Consider the following 15874-nt stretch of genomic DNA (forward strand, 5'->3'; position numbering starts at 1 on the left):
TCTTTCCAGGCAACTCCTCTTTTTCTGTTTTAACAAGTTCTTATCAAACTCAATATATTATATCTTGTAAGTAGCTTACATGTTAGATCTATAACACCTACCTTTTTCTTCAGAGCCCCTAAGATTACTACTTGAATATAAATGCAGTGGATGTAAAAGATGGCTCAAGGAACCTTAGTCACAGATTAGGCGATTTGGAATTCAAATTTTTGAGTTAATAAAAATAAAAATCCTAACCACCACTGTTAGAACAGACTCAAACAGAAAAAACATCTCTAAACTCCAAGCAAGTAACTGCCTTGGTTTCCTTCCCCAAAAGTCAAGGTTCAGTATTAGCTTTTCCATCTTCTCCTTTTGGAAGCCTTCCTACCAACCACCTTCCTCAATGGGCCTTTAACAGCTGGACAGAACTCCGCATCCTACAGTCAGGTAATCCCAGCTCACCCTCCAGGCTGGACTACTGATGACAAAGATATGGACAGAATTCAGTAGGGATGTCTACTGCACTAACTCCCATACAGCAAGAACATGAAACAAAGCAGAGATCTAAAAATTACAATGGGGAATATGTAATAAATGAAAGAGAAGCAGGGGGGAAAGATGTTGGACTGGCTAACTGGACTTGGCCATACTAAAATGCTAGAATCTGGCTGGCAATTGGTTGAGGCTTGGTTGGGAATTGTTACTATTAGTTAAATAAGCCTGGTTGCCACATTGATCTTTTGAGCTCTTTGTGTCATAAGTTATTTCATCTTATTCTTACTGTGACCGATTATCATCTGATGAGATACTGCTCATTGAGTTTTACCTAATCTTAGTATTTTGGGCCATACTAAAAAAAATGTAGAAATGCAACTAAGCTAAGTCAAAGTAGAGGGCAGGGATTTTGTTTTCATTACTGTCCCCACTATTTTGTTGGTCTCCCAGTTTCCCTTCTTAAATGTCAACCTCAAACACCTGTATGATAAAAACTTCATTTAAAAAAAAATAAATCTGTCATCTGCAAAAGCAGAAAATCTTAAAACAGAAGACTCCACTGAGGCAAAATTCACTGACCTTCTGCAGAGAGACAAAAATTAATAAAAATTACAAATTAGAAGCTTAAGTCCCTTTGAGGTTCCTAACTATGCCATTCTACATTTCATTAAGCCCCAAATGGACTTTTTTCATCTTTTGATTTTCTCCACTTCTGCCTTAGGCCCTCTCTGTGGCCCTCCATGTTTCAATCGTTTCCTCTCAACTAATTTTCTGCCTTCCTAGCCTTTTCTAAACCTCACCTTCTAGGCTTGATTACAGACACAGGCTCTAGTAATGCAATGCTCTTGAGGAACAGGAAGGCGTCTAAATAGTGCACATCTTGAATTCCATAGTTACCAAATAAGAAATACGTGATTTTACAGACTAAACAATTATGAGCAAGACTATTTTAAGAATGGAAAGCTACAGATCTACGCACATATTTTAAAAACCCTACAAATTCATCCATCCTGTTTAAAATTGAAACAAGAGCCCTTTTACAGAAGTAATTAATGAGATCTTTCTAAACTGCATGCATCTCATACTCCTTGATATCTAAAAATTCATTCAATATCTGTATTGGGTTTGCGTGGCCAGGCTTTGCTAGTGGGGGGGGGCATAGGGGTGGCTTCTGTGAGAAGCTCCCAGAAGCTTCCCCCATGTCCGACACAGCCAATGCCAGCAGCTCCAAGAGGGACCCACTGCTGGCCAAGGCCAAACCCATCAGTAATGGTGGCAATGCCTCTGTGATAATTAAGAGGGGGAAGAGAAAAAAACTGCGTATTTTGCAGCTGGCAAGAGGAGTGAGAATATGTGAAACAACTCTGCAGACACCAAGGTCAGTGAAGAAGGAGGGGGAGGAGGTGCTCCAGGCACCTGAGCAGAGATTCCCAGTGATTCGGTGAAGACCATGGTGAGGCAGGCTGTCCCCCTGCAGCCCATGGAGGTCCATGGTGGAGCAGATGACCACCTGTAGTCTGTGGAGGACCCCATGCCAGAGCAGGTGAAAGCCTGAAGGAGGCTGTGACCCTGTGGGAAGCCCACGCTGGAGCAGGTTCCTGTCAGGACCTGTGGAGAGAGGAGCCCATGCTAGAGCAGTCTGTCCCTGAAGGACTGCACCCCATGGAAAGGAGCCATGCTGGAGCAGTTCATGAAGAACTGTCATTCATTGGAAGGACTCACGCTGGAGTTGTTCATGGAGGACTGTTTCCTGTGAGAGGGACCCCATGCTGGAGCAAGGGAAAAGTGTGAGGAATCCTCCCCTGGAGGAGGAAGGGGCGGCAGAAATAACATGTGATGAAGTGACCCCAACCCCCATTCCCTGTCCCCCTGTGCTGCTGCAGGGGAGGAGGTGGAAATCGGGAGAGAAATTAAGCCTGGGAAGAAGGGGAAGGATGGGGGGAAGGTGTTTCAAAATTTGGTTTTATTTCTCATTATCCTCCTCTGATTTGATTGGTAATAAATTAAATTATTTTTCCCCAAGTCCAGTCTGTTTTGCCCATGATGGTAATTGGTGAATAATCCCCCTCTGTCCTTATCTTGACTCAAGAGTGTTTCATTATACTTTCTCTCCCTTGTCCAGTTGGGGGGGGCGGTGATAGAGCAGCTTTGGTGGCCATCTGGTATCCAGCCAGGGTCAACCCACCACAGTATCCAAATCAACACTACTACCCTCGTGGCAGAACGGCTGCACAGGAAAATTTAAAGAAAACCTACAATGAAATTGTACTTTCAGCTTTCCATTCTGAATGTGCTGTTCTCTCTCCAAGGATCATGTACAGCATACCTTTCATTTGATGGTATGCTGTACATACCTTTCATTGACTAATTTAGTGCTTCCATCAAAACAACACATTTCAGGTTGTCTGGCCGTGATCTTCTGTTTCTTAGCTTATGCTATTTACTGCTCATAATTCTTTTCTTGAAAAACATATTCATTTTCATTCTGAATTATTCCTTACAATTTTATGCCTATATTCAGCTTGAGAAAACAATACATCAAAAGAAGTGAAATAAATCTTTTGATTACCTAGATTTTACTTTTTTACTATACAGTGTACTTTTCCCAGTATTTTTATTTGTTGATTTTTGGGTTTGGTTTTGTTGTTGTTGGTTTGGGTTTTTTTAAATCATTTTGTGAGAACAGCCTACTAAGTAAAAGAGTGCCATTTATTCCCGTCTCATGCTTAGTGTTGTCATACAACATGAAGATCCTCCCCAACATACTCCAATGCATTTCAGTGGCGAGGCAAATTATTATCTTTATTAACAAAATGTTTGCAAAGCATTTCTAGAGCTTACCAATTAAAAGTACCAAATAAGAATACAATTGCTCTCACCAACTTACATCGTAATTATGTCCTGACTGCTCAAAAAAGGACACAATTTTATTAAAATTTATGTGAGACTTCATATGTGTTTTCAGTAAATCTAAAGAGTTCAATACACTAAATTAATCTGATCAACAACAAATCTAAAAAAAAAGTCTCAGGACTACAGTAGGTGCACCTGACAATCCATTTACTGGAGTATGTCTTGTAAGAGGCCATTGCTTTTCCCCTCCAAGACCTCACACGAATGCCCTGGTTCTGAATGTACAGAACAATATATGACAAAAGAGGTAGAAAGAAGCAAAAGGAAGGGAGTACAGCATGTAAAAGATAATTCACTTTACAGAAACCCCCCACCCAAATCTCCCATTATACTTATTGCAGAATATATTATAAGCTTTGTTTTCACTGCTCCAAGAATATAACCATGCAGTACACTATATCTTTTTTAGCAGAAGACCAATTTAACATTCAGGATCTTTGACTTTTAGATATTCTTTATCTTGTGGTAATAGAAAGCTTTTTACAGCTGTGTATTTGATGTTTATGCAATTCAAACAGTAATAAATTCCCTAATAGAGGAATAGTATCAGTTTAAGAAATTAAGTTTAGGTGGAATTTAATGTACAAAATTGACTGTTAAAGTAAATTAGGTTTTGGGTGGTGTTTTGTTTTGTTTTAATATTTTGAGCATTTTGTTTTCAAAGTCCATCATATACAAATATATTCTTTTACATTTACTTTCTTGTCCCTTTTTGTTTTTCAGCAATTAGAAACAGAACATCAGGGAATTTCTTAGTTGTTATTAAAAAAAAACACCCAAACTTTTCAAGTAGCTTCATGTTCAATTATCTTTACTAAATAACCTTCATAATATGCAGCAAATCTATCTGGACAACATTCTTCGTAACATTTTCCTTTTGCAATGTAAGCTTTTCACCTAACATTAAAAAAAAAAATTAAAAATAGCTAAGTTATGTGAAACAGTGATTTAGGTGCATTTGAGCACTTATATATAGAAGAGTTTAATGAAATTCACTCACAGTACTTAAACATACTGGCACGAGAAACATCAGCATCACCAGCAATTACTTGAGGAGAACTTATGCAAGATAGATTATGTCCCAAGGCAAACAATAATGAGTCTTGGAACTTTTTTTTTTTTAATTTTGATAAATTCTAAATTCCCAGTTAAGTAATTTCTAAATGTTTTAGGAAAATAAATTATTAAATAATATAACATGTGGATTTCTCAAAACAAATCATGCCAAACCAACAGAATATTCCATTTGGTAAAATAACCACCTTAGTGGATAAAGGAAATAAAGCAGAAAGACCAAATTCAAACTTCAGGGCTTATGATAGCCTGGTTTCATGTAAAACTCCTACCATAGTGCAAATTATAAGGAATAATAGGATTAAGAAATAGAACCATGTGGAGCTAAAATATGAACTGCTTGAAATAAGTGTTTCTAAGGAGTGTTGTAAGATTGAGTGATATGTAAGAAAAGACTAATATGCTTATTACTAACAACTGTAGAAGACAGGTCAAAATGATCAATTCTGCAGGTGATGAAGTTAAGAGAGACAGGCTTAGACCTGTGTGATTGTGGTAATCTGACTGAAGTTATTTTAAAGAGAAACACTTCATGACTCACTGCTGCTTCCTCTCCTCAGTGCAAGATTAGAACGTGATGAAGAGATCTCACAGTATACTGTACACTGTAGAGATATCAAGGTACTATTGTGATACCTAATTAATCAAGTTTATGGCATATTTATTTAACCAAACCAACACACAAAGACACACACACAAAACCACCTCCACTTTCCTGCCTCTAGCCCAAACAACAGTTCAAGAAACTTGTAATATTTGAACAATAAGTGCAAATCCAGCACGGAATAACAGCGTGTAAACAGAGCCTTTAACAGCCCCACTAACCTCTGTACCTATGGGAAGCACAGGTACAGAAATTGTGTAATGATGATGCACACATGGAACATAGAGGTCATTTGTTTTCCTCTTCTAGATGTCAATTAAATGCTAAAGAAATACAACTGCACCAGGTCTGGACTACTTTAAAGACAGAAATTGAAGGGGTCAAAACAAAACCCAGATGCTACTATAAACAGACAATCCAGATAACAATTTCCAAGGGAAGATCAACAAAGTAGCACATTCAGTGCAACTGTAACACTTGTTGTTCTTCCTGAATAATCAATTATGTAACAAGACTACAAGAAAGAAAAAAAAAAAAAAGCCTATGCTTATCCACAATGAAAAGATTTTTTCTGATCTGCAGTTGCGTTTAATTATTATGAAAAAATTCAAATTTCTTTCTTCAGACTAAATAAGGTGGAGAAAGCAGACAAACTTGTCCTTTGCAAAAGCAGCACTTGCCTGTTGTTCTTACTCTGATAACCACATCAGAGGTTATTTAAAAATAACCAGACTAATTAAATAAATTAAGAACATTTAAATAACGCTATTTAAGTAGTCTAAATAAATGATGGCTGTTCAATCAAACTATGTTTTTGGATTGCGAGATTTCAAATCAGGTAACTTCTTAAAGAAGGTATGAAAAATGCTTTTCCTTCCATCATCAATTCTACCAGTCCTAATCAAAGCTTGCACAGAATCCTTCATAAGATTAACTTAATAAGGGTTAAAGCTAAACTGTAGAATTTGGAGTATAAATAAATTTGATTGCAGTACGTATATATCCTATCAGCTTTTTGTGGTTGCTCTGATCAAAGAATGGGGATGGGATAACAGAGCCCTCAGCAGGAGAGCTGTCCAAACCAGCACAGTAAAGCAGGCACACCCTTGCACAACAAAAGAAACGGAGAACAGGATGCTGGTGCTTAAAGACAGGTAGGCAGTGTCATCTCAGGTGCTGCCATTGTCCTGCTGGCCTCTTCAGAAGGCCACAGGTCTCCTGTGACTCACCTTATCTTTCAGCCCTGTGCAGACCTCTCAGCTACTGCAGGCATCTCAGCTGGCATTGCATGACTATATTTAGGCAACTGGACATGGTCCTACCCAGTATTAAATTGTTACCAAAATAACCTGAAGGCTAAATCTGAGAATTTTTAATACTAATTAAATAGTTGGGTTGTCAAGCACTGGAACAGGTACCAGAGAACTGGTTGAGTAATTATTATTATCCCCAGAGGCATTTAAAAGACCTGTAGATGCGGGACATGGTTTTGTGATGGACTTGGCAGTGTTAGGTTTATGGTTGGACTTGATCTCAAAGGTCTTTTCCAACTGAAATTATTCCATTCTGTTTTAATTTACTGCAGCAGTTTCTTAGGCAAAACAACGATTTAAATCTAAATTTAGATAAACAGGAGGACTAGAATTGTTCTAGACTCTTATGGAACACTACAAATACTGTCTTATTTCAGTCCTGCCAAAACTGACTAGGTGTAAAATTTACTTTATGTACAGTTTTGTAGGAATCAAATTTAAAAAAAATTCTTTCCAAATTAAGTTAACATTCCGCTTGGCTGTCCATATTCATTACCACTTACAGTTCCTAGACAAGAAAGAACCCCACCACAAAAAGGAGCAAGAGATGGAATTGCAGGGAGCAATGTTTACAAAACTAAAGCAAAAGAGACCAAATCTTAGTTCATTAATTAATACTCTGTAGATAGAACCAAGACAGCTCTGATGACTTAAAACTAACAAATTAGGTATTCTCGTTCTTCGACTGAAGTACCGGCCTAAACAGGAAGAAATCTAGTTATCATGAGGTTTCTACAGTCAGCTAGCAACCCTGTCATGCACCTTGGAGATAAACCGTTTATTAAATCAAACCATTAGGGTTTTTTTTTTTTATTTTATTCTAGAGCTACTTTTTATGGCATTGCTTGATTTTTGTTCACCCAGACACAATTTTAGAAGACCCTAAATCTTTAAAAACATTTGAAAAATCAAACTCAATGGTCTTATAATCTGTTACAGAGAAACTATTTAGCAAAGTAGCAAGAACATTTTGCTATTCTAAACTCTGAAAAAAATATATTGGAAAGCTATTAAAAATAAAACTATAGGGAAAGGATAAAATACATCCTGGAACTGTAATGGACAGTGGAAAGAACGGAGTAGTACCGCATATTTTTTCAGAGTATTTCTAATGATGAATTGTATACACAACTTTTAACCGTTTCCCTAGAATACCACCATAGATTTTCACAAAGTATCAGAAGGTAACTGGGATTTATTTATTTATTTTTATTTTGAAAGACTAGCACTACTATCTGATAAATGTTTCATCACCTCTTCTTTCCCCTCTGTCTCTGGTTACACTCTCATCTCAAAAAACTTATTTTCTTCCTTCTCAAATAGCATTTGCAATTCTCTGTACTAGTCAGCAGGGAGGCACTTCTGTCAGAGGCAACAGTTCAGTCCAGTGATGGCAAACCTTTTCAACATCTAACGCCAAGTTTGTGTCAGAAGCAGCTCTGCATGTCACGATCACCGATGTCAGTACTAATCCATGTCAGTGCCAAATCTGGCACCAATGTAATGTTAATTCCCACTGGTCTAATCTAATTGGTAAGGTACAGAATCAGCATTGTAAGAACCGTTTTTTCATCCTAGTAACACTCTGGCGTCTAAAGTTTCTGAAAAGCTTAGGTACCAAGCTCATCTCTGAAACGGGGTAGTTGTTCTTACCTACTATCCCAGCAGTAATGAACTGGACAACAAGCCATGATGTTTGCTGCACAGCAGTTAAAAGCTATGTGACTTCTCTTGTTATATTAGGTATTTCTCGTCCCTACTTGAAATAAATCTCCCTGCTACAACTTGTAGCAAAAAAATTTTGTATTGTGTATGCATTGTTTCTTTGTGCATGTCTAAGTGTCTAGAGTGATATATCCCGTTTGAGGCAACTATGACAATAGATGCTATAGCAAGAAAAACACAAACAATTGTTACCTTACAAGATGCTTTTACAATGAATTATTTAAAGTTGATGAGGATGGGGAGAGATGACAAAAGATTTCCAACACAGAAAACATTAGTCATATGCTAAATATTACATCTAAATATATTTATTTCCAGTATAAAAAAACAAACAAACAAACAAAACAGTTAGGTTCTAATACCAAGCAATAAATTTAATGAAGCAGATGCTGGGAGCATACTTCTAATTTATACATGGTCTTTTCAGAATCAAGTGGTATCATGCATAGTGTAAGACTCTAAAATTCTATAAAACTACTGAAAACAGAGGTCTGAAGTCAGGAGTATTGTTTTGTAACGTAACTATTTCAATTTGGATTTTGTACCATATTCCCTTTACAGTAACAAAAATATGTATGTAACAGCCAGGTGTCAAATCTTCTTCATTAAATCAATCCCAGACAAAAATTAAACATGTACTGAAGTATATACTTCTACCTTGCATTTAAATCTAAGCATATTAATGGAATTACCTGTTTATGAAAATATTTGAATGTACAATGAACACTGTATAAGAAACTGTAGTACTGAGCCTCTGAGAAATTTGGGGAACATGCCTTCTGGTGGCCTTCCAGAGGGCACAGATACTGTCCTGCTACCAACAGAACTATTCCTGAACTAAGACACAGATAACTAATTATCTAAACTCAGAAATAACTGTACTCTTGGAATACATCCAGATCCCTCCACCTTGATTCGAAAAGAGCCATGTTAAGAACAGTATTCTGAAGTCTTGAAATCAGTTCTAATAGAATATAATTAAGTTAGTAAGAACTACCAGCCTGTGCAGAAAAGGTATCCTGGACAGGTAACAGGAGCTTAGACTGAAATAAAAGTTCGCTCTCCCCAGCTAGTTTATTTAGTTCCACAACCTTAGCAACTTCTTCTCTTATATGGAAGACAGTACATCCACCAATCTTTCCCACTGTCCCTCCCCAAAAAAGGCTACGGAAGTCTGACAGCTCTGTTTCAAATCGAGGCACTTACATGTCTTTTCATCAGTTTACTTGTTTAAGCAAATGGATCTCTAGAGATGATAATGAAAAGAAAGATTTATTACTAAAATAAAAGCGAAAGAATGAGGTTAGGAAACAACTGGAAAATGTAGATAAACTATGCTGGCATGCTAGCTCTTGCTAGGATGAAGGCCTGTCAGACTGAAATGCAACAATCAGAAGCAAGCAAGCAACTTTATACTTAGTATTCTTTTTTATAGGGAAAAAATAATTAATATAAAAAGCCATAATATACAATTAATTGAATTAGGATGTATTTTACCAACAAATAATTAGTTAAGGAAATAAAAAGGTTCTACCTGTGTCTGAATTGCGATCTTCATTTCTGGATGGACTAATAGTAAAAGGAAGTTTACGTTTCATGGAAGACTTTTCTTTCATCTCCTTCCCCACATCACTCCTATCCACTTTTGGAGTTTTGCTGTAGGATGCAATCTTGTCCTTGCTCTAATATAAATAAAAAGTATACTAAGTAATTTTTGCATAAAGCAGAATAGTCTTATAAAGTATACAGACTGAAAAGACTGCTATGCAAGAATGTATGTGCACATGTGCGTGTATCTGTATTATGTAGTTTATTCAAAAACTTTTAAGGTAACCTTGCTAAAAATAATCAATGTCATGTCTTTCTTTTTAAAATGATAATCTTCTGTGTTATTTCTACTTCCAGATACATCACTGTAGAACTGCTGTTCACTATTAGAGCCTTGATTAATAAGCAGAGGAACACCACAAACTGGACAAGAATTTGCTAAGTCATAATGACCATCCCAATTTCCTTCCCTGACCACAACATAATAACCACAGTAAAAGCCCACGCAGCAATTCAGACTGTGAACAGTAAGAACAAACCAAACAAACAAACAAACAAAAAAATTCTAACAGCCCTCCCCTACCTCCACCCCCACCCCATAATCCATCCATACAGAACTCCCTCTCTATTTCAACAAGAATAAATACATAGTGTTTAATTTTCTGATAACTTAGAAAATCTATGAAGCAACTTTTTAACTGGTATCAAATCTAGAAAAAAATAGGTACAAGCTATTTGGAATTTTTATTTGCAGAAATCTGTGATTTTTGGCCTGTTAGATATATTTCAAGATAAACAAAGAAAAACATGGATGGGCACAATATTAACTTATGTTTGATTACTTTCATAATATAGGAAGTCAAAGTATGTAGAAGATAGCAAGTTAATGAGAAGACTGTTTGAGAGAACCCTCTGCAAACCCCAGCATTTTTGGCTGGCCAATTAGGATGCAATGTAGAGACATAACATCTTCTGTTCACTACACGCTGCAGAAACATGTTACCCAGCTATGTGAGCTATCACAGCTCCACAGCTTTATATCATTTTTAGCAGATGACTGGATGCAAGCACTAACACATTAATTCTCTAAAGGCAGAAGAGGCACATAAACTTACTTGCCAAACAGTGAAAAATAAAAGGCTGCTCTTTGGTAATTTTGAAGCAAGAAGTTAAAAGATTTATTCTGATTAGAGAAAACTAGAAAATAACTCCAAGTAAAGGTACTATTCTTGAGAGCAACTTTCTTTTATTTAAAAAACAAACACAGGTAAGAAGAGTAGTTTGATTACATCATCTGACACTCAGAGTTTAAATTGTTGCCAAAAAGGTAGACAGAGGTGATTACAAAAAGAACCTGCAAACAAACCCTACAATCTTCAGACAACAAATGTCTGTACCAGGGAAATCGCAAAGAAGGGATCAGTCTATGTCAGGAAAATTCCTGAAGCAAAAGGTTGATGTCGCCAGAGAAAAACCTATCTTGACTCTGAGTTTGGAATCCTGGAAAAAAAACCCCCAACAAACCAACAACACAACACACACACAAAACAACAACAACAAAAACAACTGAATATTAATTTTGTGATGAACTAATTAGGAGGAGAGACAGTTCAAGATGCATTCTTTCAGATAAATAAAGATACATTGAAAATGAAAGAACAGTCTACACTCAGAATACATAGAAACTGAAGAATGAGTATTTTATTCCTTGGCTCTTCTGGAAATAAACATTTAGCCACCACCAGTGGTGGTCTTTCCAACCCAAAAGATGCAATGAACAAGGTGATTGAGAAGTTTGTACAAAGTCAATGTTATTTACTATTTTCAGTGACAATGCTGAAATAGAGATGCAATTAGATAGGCAGACACCATCACAACCAGGAGAGAGGGAGAAGTAAAGAGCACTGGCAAAGGCAAAATAGAATTACTACTGGATTTGAAAAACAGTCTAAATATAAAACAAAATGAGAAAAGCCAGGATAAAACCAAGGTTCTACAACTTGATAAAAATAATTAACTGTACAATTACAAAACCCCACATTAAAAGCCACCAAACTCTTAAGAGTCTCCTGGATTCAACTTCAAGTACAGGAAAGCGAGAGGAAGTAGCAAGCCCTGCACGTTAGAGGCACTTCAATATAAAGAGTGAGCATTCACTGTTCCAACTACTCCTGGTCACAACAGCAGCATGCAGATCGCTTTTTCAGGGCCCAAAGCAAGGTTCAAATTCAGCATGAATAGGTCTATGTTTTAGTTTAATGCAATCCATGTAAGCAACCCAAAACAAAGTTGATTTCACCTGTAACTTAGAAAATCTATGGACTTTCTAAAGAGGTTCATTAATTGGAAGTGAAAACTGCTAATCAAACAAAACACTGAAGACATGATAATGTTCCAATACATAAACTATTGCTGCAAAGAGAAATGCATTACACACTCTCCATGTACACTTCAGTCCGAGAACATTTAATGGCTTCAGACTGCCACAAGAGACAAGCAAACTTCTACTAAGTATTTAACTCTATGCCAGTCAGCATAATTAAGTATCAGAATCAACTGCCCAAGGAGACTGGAATTTCCATCAGTCCAGGCTCTAAAGAAAAAGGTCTGGCAAACATCTGTCAAGAACAGAGTACAGCTTATTCTACTCTGGGGCAAATGGATGAACTGGATCTGCACAGCTCAACATTTAATGCATGCCTCACTGGAGGATGTAGTAACAAGGAAGAATTTTCTCTGTCAACAAAACTGTGCTAGTGTGCTATGATGAGGAACACATTTTTAATCTGTTCAACAGAAACTGCCTTGGAAGGCTAACAAACAGCAGTCTGGACAATCTCTTGATATCCCATTCCAGCTCTATTGTCTGTTACCGCTATGATCAATGACAATGCACAAAAGGAGACAACAGAGTGCCATATAATCGAGCAGATGTGCTAAGCCCTGGGAGAATAAGCATTCTTTTTCTGCCTATTAAAGATAATTACATACTGAAGCATGTACTGCATGGTATTAAAATGGCTTCGGGCACCATTGTTGGACTCTTCTAAGAAGAGAGTTAATTCTTACAAACTCCAAATTGTTTCTCCTTTGGACCACAGATCTATCATTTACTTTCTGAGTTTTGGCCATGTAAGTTATAAAGTATAAATTCAGATAAATTAAAATTTCATTATGTTCTTATCTTTACAGAATATATCATGCATATACTAAATAGTCTGTCTGCTGTACACACTCTTACGATTTTTTTACTGATTTTATGCTCCCGGAGATAAGCAACTGAAATAAAAATACATGATCCCTAAAGCATATATGACATAAACTCAGCTTATTAACAGGAATGTTACACCTAATGATCTCAGAAGACCTGAACACATAGGTACTTACTGGTTGCTAGAACAGCGTAATAAACATGAACTTCCACTGGACAAATATGAAGGTTTAAGTCTCACAACAACAGTAACTTCACTACATTCCTCAGTCAACAGCTAAACATTGTATTAACTATGAAAGGAAAAAGAAATCCTGCAAGTGTTTTTTCTTTTATCTTAATATATTAGCCACTGGAGTAGTCTTACACCATATATTTAGGCTATTACAGTTTTTATTTTGAGAGGAAGAATGAGGAATTTTTTTAGGGACTGGTGTCCTTTAACATTACTGTTCATTTTTAAGATGCATCGTCTTCTATGAACATTATTTCACACTAGGCCTCCTCTGCCTACAATGCACCTATGAACATAAAAGGGAACACCAATAACTAAACTACGTATCTACGTTCATTTACAGTCATAGAGATTAAGCTCCACAAGCTGTTCAAAGACATTTCTGCTTCAGTAACAAAGTGGACACAGAAACAAGTAAGAACAAGTTTACGTAGCAAAGTGCAGAAGTGGTTTGATTGTACTACTTTACACAAAAAAATCAAAAGCCAAAGCTACGTGAAAAACAGCTAGAATGCACTTTTTGTACTAAGGACCGCTACAGTTATCTGAATGTTGAAGCCCTCAGGGTCTTCCCATGCTACTAAGACAGAGGCGTCTCTGATAGCACACCGAATGGTCACACAATACTGAAAAGAGAGTGCAGACAAGAGGTATTTTCAGATTAATCAAAATGCTTCCACATCAAAATGCCACTAAAGCAAAAATTTTACTTTAGTATCCTTTTCACCTGCACCATCAGGACTTCCTTACATCAATTACATTAGGTTAATGAACCCATAGCTTTTACAGAAGAAGTTCCAATGCTTCAAAGATTACTGTTTGTAAATTAATGGTTGCAAATATTTATGTATTGAGAAAAATTCTTACTTGCTTTACAGAAATTTCCACTACTTCCTGAAGATATTTCATTAAAAATTATCACTGTTGATTTGGCCTGCTCAATCTTTACTTCAGAGTTTTATGTCTGTGTGTGTAACACAGATTTGCCTTCATGATTCCATGTTGTTCAAACTCAGATTCTATTCTTACTATGTTGCTTCTTGAATTTTAAATAATTTTCTAAGCTGAATTAAAATGATTACATTTTGGCAACATTTTGTCTATTTTTTCTACTACAGGGGAAAAGATTGCAGGTTATTCAAGGGCCAGCTAAACACTGCTGACAATTACTCGTTCATGTGTTAGAGAACAGTATGTGTGACTGTTTAAGTGACTATTTAACACACTAACCATGTATTCAATTTTTTCAAAATATGACAAAAGCAATCAAACTGTATTTATTACGCTAAAACCCTGAATACAGGACTATTAACTGCAAAACTTAAATATTTAATTCTGTAATTTTATTTAGGATACCACATTTTCAATGTTACATATATCAATTTATACCATACAATTCCCAAACCAAATCCTACATTATTCTAATCTCACATTATACACTGTGTCAAGGTGGATAGTGAGCAAGACTGAACATAACAGTGCAAGCAGTTTATCAGCTTACTGTCTGGTATCAATCTAATTAGTTCACCATTGTGTTTCCATACACATGTCCTTGGTCAAACTTCCATCTTTCCCCTTAGAAAACCTTCAATTTTCTAAGTAATTATGCGTTCACTGGGATCTTAATCTCAAAAACCAAACAAGGTAGAATCTGAACTTAGCACATTTGTCCATGCTTCTAATTCCTGTACTGGTGATCAGTCTCAATGACAAGCATTTCCTTGTTAGAGCAGCCAGCGCAGGACAAAACTTCACCCAAACCAATATGACAATGAAAGTGTTTTATGCAACCATTAAAAATAGAATGTTAATTTACTCCTTTCTAAATCAAATCAAAAGTTGTTGTCTTTCCTGGTGGTTAAATAAATGACACCATGGTCACTGTTCTGTGCCCTGGAGAAAGTTACTCATATTTTCATACGGACTCGTATCTTCTGGTGAAAGAGAGCTACACATACCTGTTTAAAATGATTACCTAACTTTGTGGAGATTGCAGCATATGAAGGTTACACGTCTCAGCAGACACGTTATTAGCAGAGAGGAAACAGTTTAAGGGGATGAGAGGCAGGAGACTACTGGAGAGGAAGGCGTCAAGACAACCAGCAAACACTGAACTGGGCGCAAGGATCACTGCTAGAGCAGCTCCTTTGGCAGCGGCTGCAGATTCAACAGCTGATCTGGAAACTAGCACCATTTTTCTACTACGGCAGCAAGCAACAGGGAGCAGAGGTAAACAGGGCCTGAGATGTAAACCCTTTATTTTGATTTATTCTTTCAAGCTCAGATTGCAGAGCAATTTGTATGTAAGATTCAAAGCCTATGAAGGAAGAAAGTAATCTGCACTATGAAAATACGATAATCTATTTATATACGTTCAAATCTGCAAACAAATGAATTCCAAACATTTCAAACCATACCTTTAGCAAAGAAACAGAGAAAAGGAGAACTTAAAAATTTACACATTTGAGCAAACCTACTATTTTTGCTTTGATGAAAATTCATTTTAACCTCTGCTACAGATTTTTAAAATTCAAAACACAAACAAAGCTTGAAAAAAAGTTGTAAAACAGTTTCCCTAGCATGAGCAGCTGTTGATCATGTCAAGATTTTCCTGTGTCAAAGAAAGTACTGAAATTCAAGATATTGAGTTTATAAAGTCAGAAAATATTTTTAGTTAAATAAAGAACCTCAATTCTTTACAAAATGTAGCTTATTTACAAGTGTATAAATAAAAAGACAGTACTGACTACCACTACATTTCATTTCAATAGCCT

General features: G+C 36.4%; 1 protein-coding gene across 1 annotated transcript in view; it reads right to left on the reverse strand.

Moving 5' to 3' along the window:
* The window catches only part of LOC104532430 (ankyrin repeat domain-containing protein 12), a gene marked incomplete at its 3' end in the record, with an annotated part of 23580 nt that overhangs the window by 6321 nt on the left and 1385 nt on the right, over nt 1-15874 (reverse strand). The window contains exon 2 of the mRNA XM_010177641.2: nt 9641-9788. Within this exon, the coding sequence (XP_010175943.1) occupies nt 9641-9788 (148 nt within the window). The remainder of the gene's footprint in view (nt 1-9640; nt 9789-15874) is intronic.

Source organism: Antrostomus carolinensis, unplaced genomic scaffold (genome assembly GCF_000700745.2).
Source record: "Antrostomus carolinensis isolate BGI_N321 unplaced genomic scaffold, ASM70074v2 scaffold961, whole genome shotgun sequence".
NCBI lineage: Eukaryota > Metazoa > Chordata > Aves > Caprimulgiformes > Caprimulgidae > Antrostomus > Antrostomus carolinensis.